Consider the following 20,677-nt stretch of genomic DNA (forward strand, 5'->3'; position numbering starts at 1 on the left):
ATAAAACAATCATCTATATATCTCATCCATACTTTAATGTTCGACTGGAATGGGTTATTATTAGAAATATAATCATGTTTAAATTTTTCCTATAAATAAATTTGCATAAATAAATGCTAATGGAGTGCCTATGACAGTACCTTGTATTTGCAAATAAAAGTCTTACACGAACAAAAAAATAATAATCTCAGTTCAGCAACAAAATGCTAATTAACATCATGACTTTGTTATTGACTACATTTACATGGACATCAGTAATAAGGTTAAGATTAAGGTGTTTACATGAGTTTTTTTTTTTTTTTAATGTTCCTTTCGTGATTCTGTTTTACAGGTTATAAAACAATTCGATTAATGTCTTTGCGTCACCACGATATCCACATTTCATGTAATTTCTGGTGTTTCATTTTTAATTTGTCAGCTTTAACTGCAGTTTGGCACTTTCACTTTCATGCATGCCCCCCATGACAAACGAGATATTGAAATGCGAGTATGAACTGTTTGAAGTATGTTGTTTTAATAGAATTTTATACCGCATGCTGTATGGGAAAAAACTGCATTTCGAAATGTAGGTGTCTCTGGTCCTTTAATTACTCGGAAGATGCAGAGAATAGTGCCAAACAGCCGTGTGTATAGACTTTCCTGTGGCAAAAATCCTACATGAGGGTAACAGTTTATTTGCGGTGTTTACATGTCTGTATTGCACTACAATGATGCCACTAAAATCAGCATACTCCACATGTCTTCCGATTTCTGTTTAGTACCATTATGGCCTTAATCAGATTAAATTAATCAAATATCGCTGTTTACATTGTAGACTCCTAATCAGAGTATTGTCTTAATCCTATTAAAATTGAATGATTGGTGTCCATGTAAACGTACTCATTGTAAATCTTTAAACTGTATCCTAGGTTGTGCAGATTTTGTCACTAGGAAGTTGTTACATTAGATGCAACATTATCTCACCTACTGTGTATGTTTATATTTTATTTACTGAAATGTTTTTGGAAAAATTAAAGTATGCCACTTTGTTTTATGCTGCACTTGTATGTAAAATCACTTTTGCAAATGTAATTAATTGTGGTTTTGTTTGAGTCAAGCATGAAAAAAAATCCACTATTGATAAGAACTCAATTTTGTTATGTCTATATCATAATATATTTTAGTTGTGACTTTATACTAAAGGTTTTTGCTTCAAACTAAATTTAAATTAAAATAAATACAAAATTATTTAAGAAATATTATCTGAGAACAAATAAATAAATGATTTACTTGATTAATAAAGAAAGAAATGAATTAATATAATAATAATAAAAATCTAAAGTTATATTTATAATAATATAAAAAAAATGAAGAGATGCTCATTTATGGGTTAGTGTTGTAAAAAGTGTTGCCTGGGTGGTGGTTTTCCTGGATATTTGGGCTCTTTATAAAATGCAATTGTAGAAAAACAGTATTGTTCCATTAATTAGACTAGTTTTGTGCTTATGTAGCCACAAAAATGTGTCTTTCTCAATACATACCTGGCGACCCAAAGACCGCTGCAAATGAGCTAGTAAAATACTGTCAATATAATCTGTAAAATCTTGTTTTCCCTTTTGACATAAGATTATTTTGTGTACCCTATTGGCAGATTATTTAGCTTGTTTTAAGGAATAACTCACTTAATTTTGACATAGTATCTCTTAAAACAAGACTATCTTTTCCTTGTCTAAAGAATGCTTCTTGCTTCTTGTTTAAAGAATTTTTAGATATCTGGACTAGACACGAGACAAAGTAAGAAAAGCATTTTATGCAAAAATAATTAATGCAGATTCTTTTCTTTCCAAAGGTCCCATTCCAACTCGCAAACGTCCAGAAATCCCTCCACCTTCAAAGAAACGTCCTGTTGAAGATCAACATGAAGCTCCAACCCGAGGGATGAGCAAAAAAATAAAGACAGAAAATGCTGACAGTCCTTACACCAATGCTAATGAAGTAAAGGAAACTGTGTTTAAGGTAAGCCTGTCTCTGCAGGCCGGACCCCCCATCGTCATTGAGAGAGCACCTCTAAAAGACAAGACTACTATAGCGCCAGAGATCGAAGGGCAAAACACACATTCTCAACTTTGCATGTACGGCTGTCCACACACAGTCGACACCACCACACAGCAGGAACTCACTCAGACGGACCACCACACACTGACCGCTTCAGACTCCGAGCAGCTCAGGATTTCAGCTCAGTTTGACCACACAGAGCAGTTCAGTAGTCAAACCGAGCGGTCTCAGATGCTGGAGGACTGTGGTCCAGTGGTCACTGTGGAGCGTGCTGATTGGCCGGAGCAGAATTACCGGGACTTCAGAGACAGCCAATGGCAGAGCAGAGATGCAGGTGCTCATGCTGAGTGTGCAGGGTACATGCAGTACTGGTGGTGATTCTGAGTCTTCGAGAGAGCATATAATACGAGGACATCTGGGAGTAGATGCAGCAAACCATTTTGCAAAAGAATTGGGTCCAAATAGTACACCTTCAGATTTTATTCCGATCCATTTGTGCAAATTTTTCATTAGTATTCTTAATTTGGCCTTCTCCGTCAAAAGGATGGGGATTATTTTTTGGTTATGTATTATTAGTTTGCATGTATATGGTACTACATGTATACATGCATATGTGATGGTGTCATATATGTATGCCTTTATATATGTATCTACATGCGTACATAAATATATACATGCATACATGTGACACCAACACATAAGCATATAAACTGCATGTATATGTGTAATACATAAACATATATACATATAATACATAAACTATATATATTTATATATATATATATATATATATATATATATATATATATATATATATATATATATATATATATGCATGCACACCTAGAAATGTACACAAACGAGTTCAGATGCAAAAACCTCTAAATGCTCTCTGAAATGTTCTTCTAAAATGAGCATTTTTTTTCTCAGTCTCCTGTTTATATGCTGTTATTTGATATTAAAGGCAATGAAAATAACCCATTCATCACCATAAAAGTGAAATATCTAAAATAATAATGGAAAAATGTTAATTTTGGAAGGTTTATGATGGCATTTAGAGGCTTTTGCATATGAACTCTTCATATATTCTCTGTGTTACTAGTTTGTTAAGAGATGAAGATCCAAATTGTAAATGTATGTTTACAGTAAATCTGGAAAAATGATGAAGTTAATGCTGTGTTCAGTAGCATTAACTTTGTAATTTTTCCAGATATAATCTTAATCTCTTTTAGTTGCAGGACTAAGCAAACAAAATAATAATCTCTTCTCTGATAAACACATTTATTGAAGCAAAATTTAAAAAGCTGCCTTTTCCTATAAAAGAATCATTTTAAAAGTGAAGGATTGGTAATCAGCACCAGCAACAGTAGATAAAGAAACATAATAAAATAAGGAAAATATTCCTCAAACATTAATTGATAGGTTTTTTTTTTTTTTTTTACATAATTTTTTTTTGCCTTTTAATCTTTGTTCCCTCAAAAGGCTTCATTTTTTTAGCGCAATATTTTTTCACAAGTATTATTTAGCATAATCGTTTAGTTGCTATGGCATTTAGTTAAGGTATATGCATATTTTTTTGGAGAACAATATATTATATATAAAACAAGTTAGCATTTATTTATGTGGAGTGAGAGCGTTGCCGTTTACTAGTTAAAGAGCCCATATTATACATGAAATAGGGTCATATTTAGGTTGTAAGGGTCTCCAACAACAGTCTAATATGCATGCAAGGTCATAAAACACTTTGATGGTCTTATAACCTGCATTTATTTTTACCTAATTATCCCAACGACTCCCATATGAATCGTTCAGCGATTCATTTGTTCCCAACCCCCTCCTCAGCGCGAAGCTAATCTGCGCTGATTGGACCGATGACAGCCTGCTGCGATTGGTCGACAGTGACAGGCTTCAGCACGAGACAGAGTGAAATGCCCAGCTGGTAATCAACTATATAAAAGTAGTCACAGTGCACACGCGCTTCATAGTGTAAGGCTTTTTTCACACACACACACAACCCTCCTCAGAAGAACTGGGGAGATCGACGCGAGTCTCTCTCTCTCTCCCTCTCCCTCTCTCTCTCTCACACACACACACACACACAACGCTCCTCAGAAAAACTAGGGAAAGCGACGCGAGTCTCTCTCTCTCTCTCTCACACACACACACACACACAACGCTCCTCAGAAAAACTAGGGAAAGCGACGCGAGTCTCTCTCTCTCTCTCTCTCTCTCTCTCTCTCACACACACACACAACGCTCCTCAGAAGAACTAGGGAAAGCGACGCGAGTCTCTCTCTCTCTCTCTCTCTCTCTCACACACACACACACACACACACACACACACAACGCTCCTCAGAAGAACTAGGGAAAGCGACGCGAGTCTCTCTCTCTCTCTCTCTCTCTCTCTCACACACACACACACAACGCTCCTCAGAAGAACTAGGGAAAGTGACACGAGTCTCCTGTCTCCTAGCTTACGATCGATCGCCATAGCAACGACAAACGGCAGTTGTGAGCTCACAAAAGCCTTTAACGTTAAATCCGTAAACAAAGCGGCACGCGTCGCGTTTTTAACGTGGCTTACATGTGATAAGAGAATATAAAGAGTAACCGCGTGTACTGTACCAGGTTAACAACTCATCTTTGGGTAGAGACTGTCAATATTATCCATCTGAGCACAGCGTGACTTCATTCGACCGGCGGCGTCTGTGTGTGTGTGTCTAGTGTTTTTTCTGTGTTAGTGGGCGGGGCCGCAGGTTTCAAATCTCCCTGGTTTGCGCGCCTAACTACTGGCGAGGCTTGTGTTTCGTGGCTGCGTCATCGCGAAACACCTAATGACTCGTTATCAAGGCGACTCGTTTGAAGCACTATGAGTCGACTCTTTTATAGATGAATCAATAGTTTTAAACACTGTACACTTACAGATTTAAGCCTTAGCTGGATATTTCACTTCACTTAGAGCTGTGTTACACACTACATGGAAGGGCATTTTCAAAAACCCATAATATGGGCTCTTTAATGAATACAAGTTTGTGTTACCAATGACTATTTACAAATATATCTGTTCCTTTTTGCATTTTGTAGCATTCATTCTTTTTTTTTTCTGGTACAGTATTGTGCAAATGAGACATGCACTTTAGTTTTACAAGAGTTAAAGAAAGTTTTGCTTCTATGCATTCATAAGCTAAGCTAAATTTATGTTGTTGTTATTAGTTTAAATGTTAAATACCTCTCATTCATCCTGTTGGAAGTGAACAGCAGCACTTGAAAGTGCATTTTCTTTCTTTAAAAACTTAATTATTGAATGTTTTTCAAACAGACAGGCAACACAGATTAGCTTTTGTTGTTTTGTTAATTTCACTGCTTTTAATACTGAAAATGTTCATATTGTTGTTATACCAAGAGAATCAGCCAATTTCTTTAGTTTTATTTTTTTTTTGTCATGGCTGTCAGAACTGAGTTTAAAGTTCATGTGTTAATGTGAAATCATTTGTTTATAACTGATTATTTTAACAGCAAATACATAATTCTTTAATAAAATGTGTATTTTCACAAACATGGTTTGGGTAAAACTGCTCTTTAAAAAACATTATTGCACATTTTAACCTATTTGATGAGTATTTTTAAAATTGTCTCTTTTAATTTTAAACACAGACAGATAGTCTGATTCAAAACTAGTCAAATTAAAAAAAAACTTGTCAATTTAGTTTCATTAATGACTTAATTTGACAATTTTATGTTTAGTCATAATCCAAGTCCTCATACAGTATCTTGATCAACCAGTTGATGGCGCCAAATTACCAATTTAAAACTAAACGGCAGTTGAAGCTATGTGAAGAGTTTTAGTATTTAGAGCAAAAGCTGCTTTTACGTCAGTATTGATACATGTTAAAGTTGTTGAAAAAATAATTCTGCACTTAGATTTTTTTAATATATAGCCATGGTTTAAAAATATATAACATTTAGCAAACTCTCCGTGTAAAGTGAACGTCATTCGAAAGCGCGTGAGGACGAGCAACTGCCATCTGAACGTCCACATCCTCATCACTATATTTATTTATTTACGTTTCCTAATTATACTGTACTAAGGTGTTTTTAAAACTAAGCAGTAACTGGAGTCGTAATGAGTGAGTTACTTGGTAGGTTGTTTTGCGTCATTTGTTTCTGTGTATAGATGTTGACTAGTGAGTTAAGCAGGTTAAGTTTGATTTTCGAGTGTTATTGTTTTGTACAGAGTCGTCATTCAGCATCGAAGATATTATTAAGACATCAAAAAGCCCAGGTATGACATGACTCAGACTAATATAATCAATTACATTCATTACATACATTAAAATTACATTAGTAAGTTAACAATGTCCCACTGTACTAAACCAAAGAGTTTCGGAACTGTTTGTCCTTTTTTTTTGCATGGACAGCCCTGCTAAAAAAAACAGCTTAGACCAGCCTAAGTTGGTTGGCTGGTTTTAGCTGGTTAACCTGCCTGGTTTTAGAGGGGTTTTGGCCACTTCCAGGCTGGTTTCCAGACATTTCCAGCCTGGTCAAGCTGGTTTTAGCTGGTCATCTCCCAGCCTGACCAGCTAAGACCAGGCTGGAAATGGCTGGAAACCAGCCTGGAAGTGGCCAAAACCCCTCTAAAACCAGGCTGGTCGACCGGCTAAAACCAGCCTAGGTTGTTTTTTTTTTTCAGTAGGGAGGGCCAAGGACCTAACCCATCTGTTCAACGAAAAAAAAAGGAAATTTTACTCACTATTTACTCACCCTCAAGTGGGTATAAACCTTTTATGTGTTTAATTTCTTCTGTTGAACACAAAAAGATATTTTAAAGAAAGCTGAAAACCACTGAGTACCATATATACAGCAAAAACAAATACTATGGAAGTCAATGGTTTTATGTTTTAGCTACTCTACAAAAATAACTTCTCTTGTGTTATATAGTACAAAAAAAGGATGTCAAACAGGTTTGGAATAAGTAAAGGGTGCGTAAATAACGTAACGTTTCATTTTTGGGTGGACTAACCCTTGAATGAATTTCCACTCAATGTGAATGGAAGACGTTGTATTGCATTGTATTGTGTTTGCTTTATAACATTTGATTTTTCTATAGTCAGGCAAGCAGAACTAAAACCAGAGGAGCTTATAACCCAACTCAGAAAGCTACAGCAAGGTCAGTTGTCCTCCTTAAACTGTAAATCAGTCTGTCAATCTGAGTATAAATCAAATAAAGCTAAAATTAACCCCAATTTATTAATTTCAGTCAAGAAAAACCTTGAAGAAGAAGTGACTGAGGTAATGCTCCTCAAATGTGCTAGGAAGCAGGAGGAGGATGCCTGTATGTATATAATGAATGAGTATGAATTATACTGTACTATTCATTCAATGAAGATTAAGACAATTGTATTTTATCTTACAGTAGCTGCAGAAGCCTTAAAGTTGGAGGGAACATTAAATGAGAAGGAAGGTACCGTAGTATAAAATCAAAATCGAGACATTTGAGTTTATCAATCTAGAACATAAACACAAATGCCATAGGTTAAATTTTCCATTAATTACATTTAAGCTTTGTTATCATACACATTTTCATGTCCTACAGAGTTAAATAGATCTCTGCAGCTCAAATGTGAGGACCTCCAGCTTGAGGCACAAAGGTAGGCATATGTCAGTATCATAATAACACTCACTGTTATTTAATCTGAATCACATGTGAACCACAATGAGACACATTGAGCTTTGGTCTCAGGTCAAATAGTTTACTACAGGGTGTGTGTATTGACTCGATAACTTACACAAATCATATTAAAAGTAGGACAATGAAGAGGGAGCAGCCTTTTGTTGTCATTTTGCTAAGAATGTTTTGCGAAACGCACAGAGAGTCTTGATTGTGTTTGATTTCAAATCTAATTTGTAACTTTGTAGGCAGCTGGAGCAGAATCATCAGAAAGAGGAACTGGTCAAGCAGTACAGCTTTCAGATCCAGGAGACCAAATTAAAGCACAGAAAAATTCGGTATGATGACTCACTGTCTTAAATAGCAAAGGAAACTGTAGGTGTAGGTGTATTAGCTTTAAAAAAAAACCTGCTAAGGATATTACACTACCTGTCAAAAGTCTTGTCGCCTATTTAAGTTTTAGGAACAACAAATAATAACTTGATTTCTAGTTGATCATTTGGTATCAGAAGTGGCTTATATGAACGGCAAAGGACTCTAGATTACGCTTATTTTACCAAAATAAAATCATGCCTTGATTTTTAATGATTTAATTAGGACAGTAAGGTCTGACTTAGACAAAAGTCATATATATGTATATATAGATGCACTAGTAGCAGAAGTTTAAAGCAGTTTAACGATTTAAATGCTTTTTATTGGATATTACTGGTCATTCAATGTGAATGTTTTTATGCAGAGCTTACAACCTATTAACTAGTTTGCCTTAAGAACATGTGCTTCAACCGAAGCAAGAAATTTAGTTACAAACTAGCTAGTAGCAAAGACGATAGAATACACAAGACATGTCACTTGTATAGTTTTGAATTGGGAAAAGTGGAACAGGCAAAATGGCGAACGAAGCCCCGCCTTCTAGTTCAACAGCCAATCATCAATCGCTATAGACGGATGATTCTCCGAGGGAGGGGCTTGGACCATACATGAGTTTCTATAGATTTTGTGTGATTCAAATGTTTAGAAATGAATCTAAACAGACAGTTGTTGTTTAGTTGTATTGGTGATTCCTAATATGACATTTAATCATAAGCTTGGCAAGCAATTTTGGAGAATTTGATGTTTCTCCATTCAAACAAACTGCCTGAGCAGCGTTTCAAAGATGGTCGCTGAGTGAAGTGACTTGCCCTAAAGGGACTTTGCTAGTAGTTACTAAGCCTCTAGTGTGGAGTTTACGTTCCAGTAAACTTACGATCAGCTGGTGCAACCCTACCCAGAATATTTATTATAATATCCACATTCAAACAATAGTTCCTATTAGTTTACCTACTCCCCCGTGGGGACCCGGGGTAGAATAGGTCCCTAGCACCCCCTTGCTGATCGTAAAAGGCGACAAATGGGGCGACTTGTTTGCCGTGAGTTGCAACCCGTGTCTGTGGAGAAAGAGATCCTGGTATTTGAGGAATGTGGGTAACTGCGGTTCCCTCAACACCAACACAGTGCTTTGGCTCCAACTTCACATAGACGGGAGGTTGGATGGGCTCAATCCAATCAATCGGCTGGTCAAGACTTACTTTGTAAGACAATGGCTAAAGGGTCAATCGAGGAACGTGAACTTTGTTCTGCTTACTCGAGTATATTACCTCTGTATCCTTGATGCATAACTGGAGGATATCCGCAGCTCTATGCATCCCCTTGTTGGGCTCCGAGGTGGGTGAGGAGCAGAAGTAATGAAACAAATTCTATACAAATATGGCAAACTCAAAAAACCCCAAACGACTTAAATCAGATGACGACTCAGAGAATGGATATACGACTCCTCAAAAAGGTGATACATGGCAAAGATTCATAATTCTAGAATCAACCCAAACGGAAATGCCGCTGACAAAACTATCACCTTTTGCTATACAAAAAGGTATCGCTGGAATTGCAGGAACAGTTAAAGATGTGAAAAAACTCAGATCTGGACAAATACTAGTTGAATGTTTGAAAAAAACTCAAGCGGAAAACTTGATGCGTGCAAATATACTGGCCAATGTACCTATGAAGACTTTCTATCATCCCTCTCTTAACAGTAGTAAAGGAGTAATACGTACGAGAGAGCTGCAAGACATGGATGAGGCAGAGATCCAAATGGAATTGATGCAACAGGGTGTAATTCATGTAAAAAGAATTACAATCAGGAGAGAACAGCAGATTATCAAAACTGGAACCTATATCATGACTTTCAATAAACCACATCTACCAGAAAAGATCCATTTAGGATACCAGAGTGTACCAGTCAACACATTTATTCCAAATCCGTTAAGATGTTTCAACTGTCAAAAATTCGGACATGGTTCTGCAGGATGTAAAAATAAACCATTATGTACAAACTGTGGAGAAGAAGGACATGGACCAAGCTGTAATAAAACAGCAAAATGCAGCAACTGTAAAGCAGACCATCCATCTTCATCAAAAGAGTGCCCTGTATGGATAAAAGAAAAAGAAATTCAGAGAGTTAAATGTACGGAGAAAGTAAGCTATACAGAAGCAAGAAGAAAGATTGAAGAATCCCCAATGTTTAAACTCAAACGATCATATGCATCTGTGGTAAAACCAATCTTGAACTCTATAGAATGCCAAACAGATTTGACTTGGTTAAACAATGATAAACCTCAATGCCTAAACAAAAACCAAAACTTAAATAAAAAGAAAACCCAAAATGCTTCAAACCAGACTCAAATGGATGAAGATCAATGCCAGATAATAGAACCCAATGTTTCATCAAAAGGAAGGAAAACACAAACAACCACTACTGCTCAATCATCAAAGAATAGTTCAAGTAAAAAAAGTCACAAACCAGAAACTCCAAAAGATGTGGAAATGAAAGAGATCCTAACTTCCAGAAGCAGAAGTTTATCCCCAAAATGTAACCACAAAAGTACTGTTCTTGTTTTACCTACCTAAATATGAAGGACTGCATAATCCAGTGGAATTGTAGAGGGTTGAAAGCAAATTTTGCTGAAATGCAACGACTATCAACAATTTTTAACCCTATTGCGTTCTGCCTACAAGAGACTCACTTAGAACCAAATAACAAAATAACCTTTAAAAATTACAAAATATTCAATGCATTTGGTAGAAATGTACATAGACCTTCAGGAGGATCAGCTATAGTAGTTAGAAGGGATATAATTCACAGTTATGTAACATTGAATACCAATTTGCAAGCTGTTGCTGTACGCGTAACCCTCCACAAAGTTATTACCTTATGTTCCATTTATATCCCCCCTGATGTTACTATAACCTTACAAGATATGGATAATCTACAACAGCAGATACCATCCCCAGCCATATTCATGGGAGACTTAAACAGCCATAATGCGTTATGGGGAGGAAGCTACAGGAACTCAAAGGGAAAAGTAATTGAGGACTTCATTTTAAAAAATGACCTGTGTATATTAAATGATGGATCATATACATACCTGCACCCAGGACATGGAACTTACACTGCCATTGATATAACACTCTGTCATCCTTTAATAGCTCCAGATTTTTCATGGAAAGTCTGGAATGACTTAAGTGGAAGTGATCATTTTCCATTGATTATTACCTCATTAGGTACTCAAAGACAAAGAACCCCAAGATGGAACCTTAAAAAAGCAAACTGGTGCAGTTTTGAAATACAATGCAGTGAGAAATACAGAGAAATGGATCAAGTAAACCATAATTCAATAGAAGTTTTTACAAATAAACTGATTGAAATTGCAGAAGAAACCATTCCAAAAACATCAGGACACCCATATCGAAGAAATAATCCCTGGTTTGATGACAATTGCAAAAAGGTCATCAAAGAACGGAAAAAGGCAGAAAGAATATTTAACAAACATCCTACGAATGAAAACCTCATTAAATTGAAAATATTAAGATCAAAAGCAAGAAGGACTATTAATGAAATCAAGAAACAGAGCTGGAAACAATACATCTCAAATTTAACATCACAGACGCCAACTAAGAAAATCTGGGATATGATCCGAAAAATGAAGAACAAAGAAGGTGGATCACAAATATGTCACATAAATAATGGTAGCACCCAACTAACTAACGAACAAGAAATTGCCAACAACCTTGCAAAAACCTTTGAAAGAAACTCATCCATAGAAAATTGTCTTCCTCAATTCCAAAGAATACAAAGGCAACAAGAACAAAACCAGATTGACTTTTCCTCTGATAATGCTGAAATGTACAACAAATCCTTTACAATGGAAGAACTACAAAAAGCTTTGAAAAATTCAAAAGACACTGCAGTCGGTCCTGATAAAATCCATTATCAGTTTTTAAAGCACTTACCCTATGATGTGTTGTATCTCCTTTTAAATATTTTTAACTATATATGGACATCTGGAAAGGTACCATCTTGTTGGAAAGATTCTTTAATCATACCAATACCTAAACCAGGTAAAGACCACTCAGATGCCAATAATTATCGCCCTATAGCCCTTACCAGCTGTCTGTGTAAAACAATGGAAAGAATGATAAATGATCGACTTGTATGGTCACTGGAGAAGGACCAAAATATTAGTAATTATCAGTGTGGATTTAGAAGAGGAAGAAGCACAATAGATCATCTTGTAAGACTGGAATCTTATGTGCGAAATGGTTTTATTAAAAAAGAACACACTGTAGCAATATTCTTTGACTTGGAAAAAGCCTATGACACCACTTGGAGATATGGAATTTTAAAAGACTTGTATGAAATGGGTTTTAGAGGACATCTACCTGTTTTTATCTCTAATTTTTTAACAAACAGGTGTTTTCGAGTTCAGATAGGAACAACTCTGTCAAATAAATATATTCAAGAACTTGGTGTGCCACAAGGAAGTATATTATCAGTTACATTATTTAACATCAAAATCAATAGTATTGTAAATGCTATTGGTTTAAATGTATTCTGTAGTCTTTATGTGGACGATTTGTGCATCTGTTACAGAGGAAGAAACATGAATACTATTGAAAGACAATTGCAACTTTGTATTAACAAAATGCACGACTGGTCAGTCAAGAATGGATTTAAGTTCTCCAGATCAAAAACTGTGTGCATGCATTTCTGTCAATTACGTTCTCTTCATCCAGAACCAAGTCTCTTCTTGGAAGAAGAACCTATAAAAATTGTAAAAGAAACTAAATTTCTTGGACTCACCCTGGATAATAAGCTCTCCTTTATTCCACACATCAAACTCCTAAAAACAAAAACCTTAAAAAAAATGGATATCCTTAAAATTCTGACCACAACAAAATGGGGTGCAGATTGTACTACAATGCTTCGTCTATAGAACCATGATCAGATCCCAAATGGATTATGGAAGTATAGTGTATGGATCCGCTAGAAAATCCTACATTAAAATGCTGGACACTGTACATCACACGGCACTACGAATCTCATTGGGAGCATTCAGAACATCTCCTATTCAAAGTTTATATATTGAAGCAAAAGAACCATCGCTTGAAAGACGACGTTTAAAATTAGCACTCCAATATACTGTCAAACTGAAATCAAAAAGAGGTAACCCAGCTTATCCTTCAATTTTTCACCCTGAATATTTACAATTGTATGAAGACAGACCCAACTACATCAGTCCTTTTGGAATACGCATGAAACCCCACCTGAAGAATTTGGGTGTTAATATGGAAAAACTTTCATTACCTGATTTGAGCCATATTCCTCCTTGGTGCAACACGAAAATAAGAATCTTATGGAACTTAACCAAACAGAAGAAGTCCTTGACTCACCCAAATGAATACAAACAGGAATTCAAACAAATAACAGACAGCCTCCCTCATCATGAACACGTATACACAGATGGATCAAAAACAGACAAAGGAGTAACAGCAGCAGTGGTGTTTAAAGATGATGTTTTTGGTACTCGGATCCCAGGAGAAAGTTCAATTTACACAGCAGAAGCTTACGCAATAAATATGGCATTAGATCGAATGGAAAGGACACAGCATCGTAACTTTTTAATTTGCACAGATTCCAAATCCTGTCTTCAAGCTCTTGAAGCTTCTAAGTATGATCACCCCATAATGTCCATGATTTTAAAGAAAATGACAACACTGGAAAACCAGAAGTTCAACATTATCTTCTGTTGGATTCCAGGTCATATGGGACTTCGTGGAAATGAACTGGCTGATGAAGCTGCAAAAAAGGCTATCTCCTTGAATGTGACCGAATGTTTAATTCCTCCTGATGATTTGAAACCCACCATCAATTTATACATAAACGAATCATGGCAAAGAGAATGGGACAACTGCATCAACAACAAATTATATGAAATTAACCCGAAAATAAATGAAAGACATTTAGCAAATTATAATTTCGAAACCAGGCATGATCAGACGGTCTATACCAGATGTCGAATTGGACATTCTAGGTTGACACATTCATATTTATTAAATAACGAAGAATCACCTAAATGTAATATCTGCCAGACTGCTCTCACCATCAAACATATTTTGTTGGAATGTAGAAGTTTAAATTCCGTTAGACAGGATTTTTATAAGGAGAGTACTTTGATGGACATTTTTAAAAACGTACCTCCAGTAAGAGTTTTACATTTTTTATCAAAAATAGATCTGAAAAACCATATTTAACTTTGAATACATTTTTTGTAAATTTTATCTATTTATATTTTATATATTTGTCTAAGTAATTTATTTATTTATTTTTTTATATAATACGAATTTGTTTTTATCATGTAATAGTTTAATGTATATACATTTGGCCACGAAATAGCCATAAGTTGCTGATGTGGCAATAAATATGTAATAAATAAAATAGTTTACCTACTTGTGAAGCAGCACAAGCCATTACTGTTTGTACCAGAATAATGAACCATTGTAAAATAAAAGGTGATGTTTTATTTCTGAGAAATACTGCTTCTGAACTTCACACTCATTTGATTTTAGGATGAAGTTTGAGAATCAGCTTCAGCAGTTGACGGAGCAGCATAAAAACCTGTCTGCTGTCTTTGTAAGTGGCCCGAGAGAATGGATATTACTTGAAAAGCAACTTTCACTCATTTTCTTTTCGGCTTTGTCCTTTAATTAATCTGGAGTTGCCACAGCGGAATGAACTGCCAACTTATCAAGCATATGTTTTAAGCAGCGTATGGAAACATCCATACACACTAATTCACACACATACACTACGGACAATTTTAGCTTACCCAGTCCACTTATAGTGCATGTTTTTGGACTGTGGGGGAAACCGGAGTACCTGGAGGAAACCCACGCAAACACTGGGAAAACATGCAAACTCCACACAGAAATGCCAACTGACCCAGCTGGGGCTCGAACCAGCGACCTTTTTGCTGTGAGGCTTTCCACTGTCCACTTTCCACTTTGCATTGTGCTATCCACTGCGCCACTGTGCTCCCCTTTAAAAGCAACAGTTTAATGAATTAAATATGATTAGTTCTCCTGTGAACATTTTCACATGTTTTCTTCTTCTGAAAAAGTCTTATTTATTTTAGTTTGGCAATAAAAAAAAGCAGTTTTCAATTATTTTTAAGGTCAACATCATTTTTTCCAGATTGGCTACTCTGCACTTGGAAAACATTTGAAAAAGAAATCTAATAATCTTTTATGTTTTTTATTTTTATTTTCCAGGCTCCGCAAAGACTTCCAGCTGAAATACAGTCTGCAGAGTACAGCACTAAGCAGCTGCTGAAGGCTGGTGTGTTTTATTGCAATTTCTTTTTCCATTGCATAAGTGTTAAGGCCCTCTTTAGTAAGACCATTGTGTGTTTAACATAGTGCTGTGTGTTTTAGTGTAACATTTCCTGGTTTCTAATTTCATTCAGAAATAGTCAAATTAGTCCAAAATATTTCCAATATGACTCATTTGGTCGTTTAACAAAGCAGTGAATAAGTTCAGAATATATATTTACACACACAAATAATAAGAGAAGTGTGCTATTCTGAATTTAGCCATTTTTAGAAACATCCAAAGGCTAGATGACTAAACACAAAGCTAGAGTTGCACAGGAAAGTAACCTCATATACTCAAGTGTCCACAAGACCTAAAACGGAGCTCTCATCCTTAATCATGAGATCAACACCATCTCAGGGTTTCTGCAGGTTTTATGAAGGTGAATTAAGACCTTGAAGATCTTTTTTAGACTAAGTAAATGAAATTTTAAAGGTTCAGTGAAATTAAAACAAAGTTTTTTAGATGTTACTGTCAGTGTTGTTAGTTTTTTGGATATCTATAAGCTAGTATCTATAAGCTAGCCCCAAAACAGTAACAAAATTCATGTTTTTTGGATATAGAATCGATATAAACATGTAAAGCTTGTAGTTTGTCACTTCAGCCTAAATGTATAAACATGTATAAACGTTTTTATACATCAGTTTCTCAGCAAATCTTGACCAATCTAATGCTTTCTAATATCTAACATGCCCCGCCCCCATCAAACTGCTTCTCATTTGCTTTTCATTTGATGCTCAACTACTCTTACTGGCAGAGCTGTGATAAAACAAAACACTATTGGCTGTTTTTTAAAAAGGGGAGGAGCTACACTGTCCCACCCTCTCCTCATGTTTCAGTTGAGATTACGTCAAATGTTGAATAAAAAGTGCACATTTCAAAGCACTTCACTGACCTTTAATGAGCTTGAAAGGAACACAATGTGCCAATACGTTTCCTGAATGTAAATCTATAGGCGGAACACAACGAATTAACTATTACATTTTTGGAAAAAAATTATCAAAATGAAGCAAGTTTAGAATTAAAAAATGAACAAATATCTGGGCTGAAAAAAGTAATTCAAAACCATTAACAGTTATTTTTAAGTAGGTTATTTTCAATTGCCTAAGGAAGTGGAAATTACAGGGTGTCTGTGGAGTCTTAAAAATTATTACAAGTGGATAAATCAGTTATGAGAAAATCAAGGACCTTAATAGGTATTTAAAAATCTTAATCATGTTTTAAATATCTTAAATATTGTTCAAGCATTGTTCAAAGTGTTTGACTCCAAAAACCATAAATATATTTATTTTTCTCCTAATATTAACAACTCAATCCACGCTATTGGTTTGGGCCAGGGTGATTGGTTTGGTGATTGGGTGATGTTACCTAATTTGTGGCAAACACGGGAAGGTGATATGACTCTCTCCACATGTAGCGAAACCATAGAGTGAAACAGACGGCAAAATGGGAAAATGTAAGTTTGCGTACTCCTGGTTGGAGGAAGAAGAGTTAAACTGGCTGAAGCCTGTCGCTGAAAAGAACCGCATAATTTATTTTTTCAAGCTTTATTTCCTCCAAGGTTATCTAGGTTCTGTTGAATGGTTGAGCTCTATCAATTTATTTATTAACTGTTTATTAAGTTAAAGGTTTGATACTGATTAGAACTTGTGGATGGCGATGTGGTCTTAAAATATTCTGAGGTCTTTAAAAAGTCTTAAAAGGGTATTGAAATTATCTTTAGGATTCCTGCATATACCCTGAATTAGTAGCAAGTTTTCAATTTTGACGAACTGTCCATTTAGGCTGTCGTAGAAATTGTAGAATACCTCACTGAGACATTTTAAAGGGGAACCTATTATGCAAAAATCATTTTTTAAAGGGGTTTAATCACAGTTGTGTGGCAACAGTGTGCGAATATAGCCAGCCTCAAATGGTAAAAGGTTGCACATTTGCACTTTAGACACTTTATTAATCACTCCATGTCTCTTGGAAACATTGTGCATTTCAAATTGTGCTTGATACAGGTGAGTGGGCTTGACAAACCACCTGTAAAAACTGTAGAAACACTCTTCTCTCTTATGCACCTGACACTTTATTTAAACTCCATCTAACAAGGACTCAATAAGGAAAACGATGTTTATGCTAAGTGTACCACAATTATGTTCAATATTAAACCTTAAATACCACTTTTGTACAGTATCTACCTTTAATACCTCTCTTGCACAATATCCTGCACAGCTTTGTTCAGTCTCATGTAAAAGTACTTGCATAGCCTGTCTTATGTGTATAATATCTTATAGTATATGTTAGTTATGCATAGGTTTTTAAAATAGCTCTTATGTCCGGTGTTGTGTTTTGTATGTATTATTAATTTATGTAGCACCATTGTCCTGCGAGACATGACATCTTGTTCCTCTGTATGTCCACTCATGTAGAGGAATGACAATAAAGCTCGACTTGACTTGGTAAAAATTAATTAATTATATTTTTTATAATCACACTTGATATAAACAGTCTGCAGAAACACTTTGACATTCTCCCTGTGTATGTGTCATCAGAGGGAGAAAGCTCCGCCCATTAGTGATGATCTCTCCCTTATTAGCATAAATAGCCCTGAGTGAAAGCCCTGAGTTTTCCATTAGTCACCTTGATCCACAAGTATCAAGCTCCGCCCTCTTTTAAAAAGAGCACAATCAAATTTAAATTTAAAGCAACAGTCACCAAAACAGCACAATTTAGATCAAACCTAAAAAGTTTCAGAGTTATAAAACAATATTTGTGTTGTATTTTGAGCTGAAACTTCACATATACACTCAAGGCATATCAGAGACTTATTTTACATGTTGTAAAAAGATAATAGGTCTCCTTTAAGACATTTTAAAACCTACAGAAACCCTGTCGTCCTCAGAGTAATCGGATATTTTACTGTGCGTTTGTGTGTCTGTCCCGACAGAGCAACAGAAGTTTTAAATTTTGGATGAACTATTCATTTAGGCTGTCGTAGAAATTGTAGAATAGCAAATTGAGACATTTTAAAAGGGACCTATTATGCAAAAATCACCTCTATAGGGGGTTTAAACACAGCTGAGTGGCAACAGTGTGTGAGTATAGCCAGCCTCTAATGATAAAAATTAATTCTATTGTGTCTACAGAAACACTTTGATTGACATTCTCCCTTTGTACATGTCATCAGAGGGGGAAACCCCCAGTCCTGAGTGAGAAGCAGCCATGCGCATTAGACTTTGCCATTAGTCACCTTGTTGTATAGGTGTTTGTAGCTCCGCCCCCTTTTGAAAAGAGCATAACTTAATTTAAATTTAAAGTGACAGTCACCAAAACAGCAATTTTTAGATCAAACCTAAAAAGTTTCAAAAAGTTCTACAACATGTGTGCAGTATTTTGAGCTGAAACTTCACATACACACTCTAGGGACATCAGAGACTTATTTTATATGTTGTAAAAAGATAACAGGTCTCCTTTAAGATATTTTAAAACCCACAGAAACCCTGTCGTCCTCAGAGTAATCGGATATTGTACTGCATGTTTGTGTGTCTGTCCCAACAGAGCAACAGAAGCTGGAGCAGTTGGCCAAGCTGCTGGACGAGTTAAACCACACCCAGAATGCAGAGGTGCACATGGACACCTCCGAAAAAGCACCATGAACATCGCACACTAACTGAAGATGAGTTCCTAATACATGACTGAAAAAGAATCTAATTTTACAGCAGATACTCTTGAGAAGTGGCTTTTCCAATCTGTTCTTATATTTTAACATGTTACAAACCACACTATCGTTTTATGTCAACAAAGACAACATTAAATTTTATCCATACCTAGAATATAAAAGTTTTGAAAGCATTTATTCAGAATTTATGACACAATAAAAAAAGGTTTGTAAACAAGTCTAAATTCCCCCAGATTTGTATTTATACATAAACGTACAGTATCAATGACTCTGTCAGAGTTTAATTCCATCATACTTCTCGATCAGATATACAACTTCCGGTTTCCATGAATCAGTCCTATGACACATCCAGCAGGGCGCTCGGGGAATTCTTTGGTTTTCAGTAATATCTGTTTTAATTACATTTTGCATTGATAAACTACAGGCCAAAGCCCAGTCCTGAGAGCTTTTATTGTTAACCTACTATTTTACAGTTACTCGACAGTGTACACGTGTAGTTTGAAACCATTAAACTGCGAGTTCTGATTGGCAGTGTAATAAAATTAATTCAGCTTCACTCCCCATGTCACTTTCTTAGCTTTCAGTCCACTTTCTTGATAGCACACTGTTTGATAATAGAGGAAAAATTAAACAGGCCTTTCATTTTCATACATCCCTTACATACTTTCTGGTCATTTCTTAGTTGAGTTTCAAGTAGAAGCGTTGTCTACCAACCATCTCTGGTTTTCCTTTATGCCTGTGATCCGTTGGCACAGAGTCACCACCAAAGCATAATTTCAGCATGACGTGTCCTGGAGCGTTTGTGTGGTGTACTTTAGAAGAGGGTGTGTTTTGGTGCCTTCAGAGTAGCATATCTCAGCTTCTGCCCAAACACGTTAATTTCCTTTAGCAAGGCTGGAAATGGCGTACATATACATCATGAAGAGATCACAGAAGTTAAAAAAATGTCCAAGCTGAGAAAAGCCTCCTGAAGTCCAAACCCTTCTTTGGCCTGATTTGTACTTTGCAGTAATGGTGTGTTATTATTGTTATGAGGTATGCCCCTAATGCCTTATAAGGGCACAGTGAATCATCTGTGGGCTCAGATTGGCACAGAGCGAGAAATATTCCTCCTGCTGCAACAAGACTCCTCATATTTGAGGTTGTGCTATTTTCGTGCTGTTTTTATGAGATCCATGGACCATTTAGTTACTAGTCGTTTATAGTAGGCGCTTTTATTCTGAAGCGACTTACTTGCTTCACTGTGTCTGTTCACAGCAGTATTTTGGGGTGTTTTGGTACAATCGTTTTAGTACGGTTTCATGTTCTCTTTACAGTTCTCTGTGAGGAACATTGGCCCCTTCCTCCATGTTTTGTTATCCCAGGTTATTCCCCATCTGTTGAAGTAGAGTGACAGATATGTAAGTGAAACAACCAACAAAAATGTCTCGGCCATCAACCAACAAACAGTACAGGAGATTCTGTGATAGTCTATTTGATTTATTTCTATTGTAAATTGAAACATAAATAGATTGGAAGCTTCAAACAAACTTATACTTGCAAAGTAGTTTTCAAACAGCAAATGAAT

General features: G+C 35.9%; 3 protein-coding genes across 3 annotated transcripts in view; 2 read left to right on the top strand and 1 right to left on the bottom strand.

The window, feature by feature from the left end:
- The window catches only part of si:ch211-199g17.2 (uncharacterized), a 29,268-nt gene extending 26,534 nt beyond the window's left edge, over nt 1-2,734 (top strand). Inside the window, exon 14 of the mRNA XM_056480545.1 lies at nt 1,829-2,734. Within this exon, the coding sequence (XP_056336520.1) occupies nt 1,829-2,412 (584 nt within the window). The 3' untranslated portion in view covers nt 2,413-2,734. The remainder of the gene's footprint in view (nt 1-1,828) is intronic.
- A 3,314-nt stretch (nt 2,735-6,048) lies between these two features.
- On the top strand, nt 6,049-19,466 carry si:ch211-199g17.9 (uncharacterized protein LOC108180085 homolog). The gene is made up of 10 exons (XM_056480279.1): nt 6,049-6,173; nt 6,269-6,316; nt 7,142-7,201; nt 7,292-7,366; nt 7,448-7,495; nt 7,628-7,682; nt 7,951-8,040; nt 14,642-14,705; nt 15,344-15,410; nt 18,990-19,466. Exons 1-10 carry the CDS (start codon nt 6,158-6,160, stop codon nt 19,085-19,087), a joined length of 621 nt encoding a protein of 206 aa, XP_056336254.1. The 5' UTR covers nt 6,049-6,157; the 3' UTR covers nt 19,088-19,466.
- Nucleotides 19,267-20,677, bottom strand: part of fam83hb (family with sequence similarity 83 member Hb) — a 33,790-nt gene continuing 32,379 nt past the window's right edge. The window contains exon 6 of the mRNA XM_056480278.1: nt 19,267-20,486. Within this exon, the coding sequence (XP_056336253.1) occupies nt 20,466-20,486 (21 nt within the window). The 3' untranslated portion in view covers nt 19,267-20,465. The remainder of the gene's footprint in view (nt 20,487-20,677) is intronic.

The sequence above is a fragment of the Danio aesculapii genome, chromosome 19 (genome assembly GCF_903798145.1).
Source record: "Danio aesculapii chromosome 19, fDanAes4.1, whole genome shotgun sequence".
Lineage (NCBI taxonomy): Eukaryota > Metazoa > Chordata > Actinopteri > Cypriniformes > Danionidae > Danio > Danio aesculapii.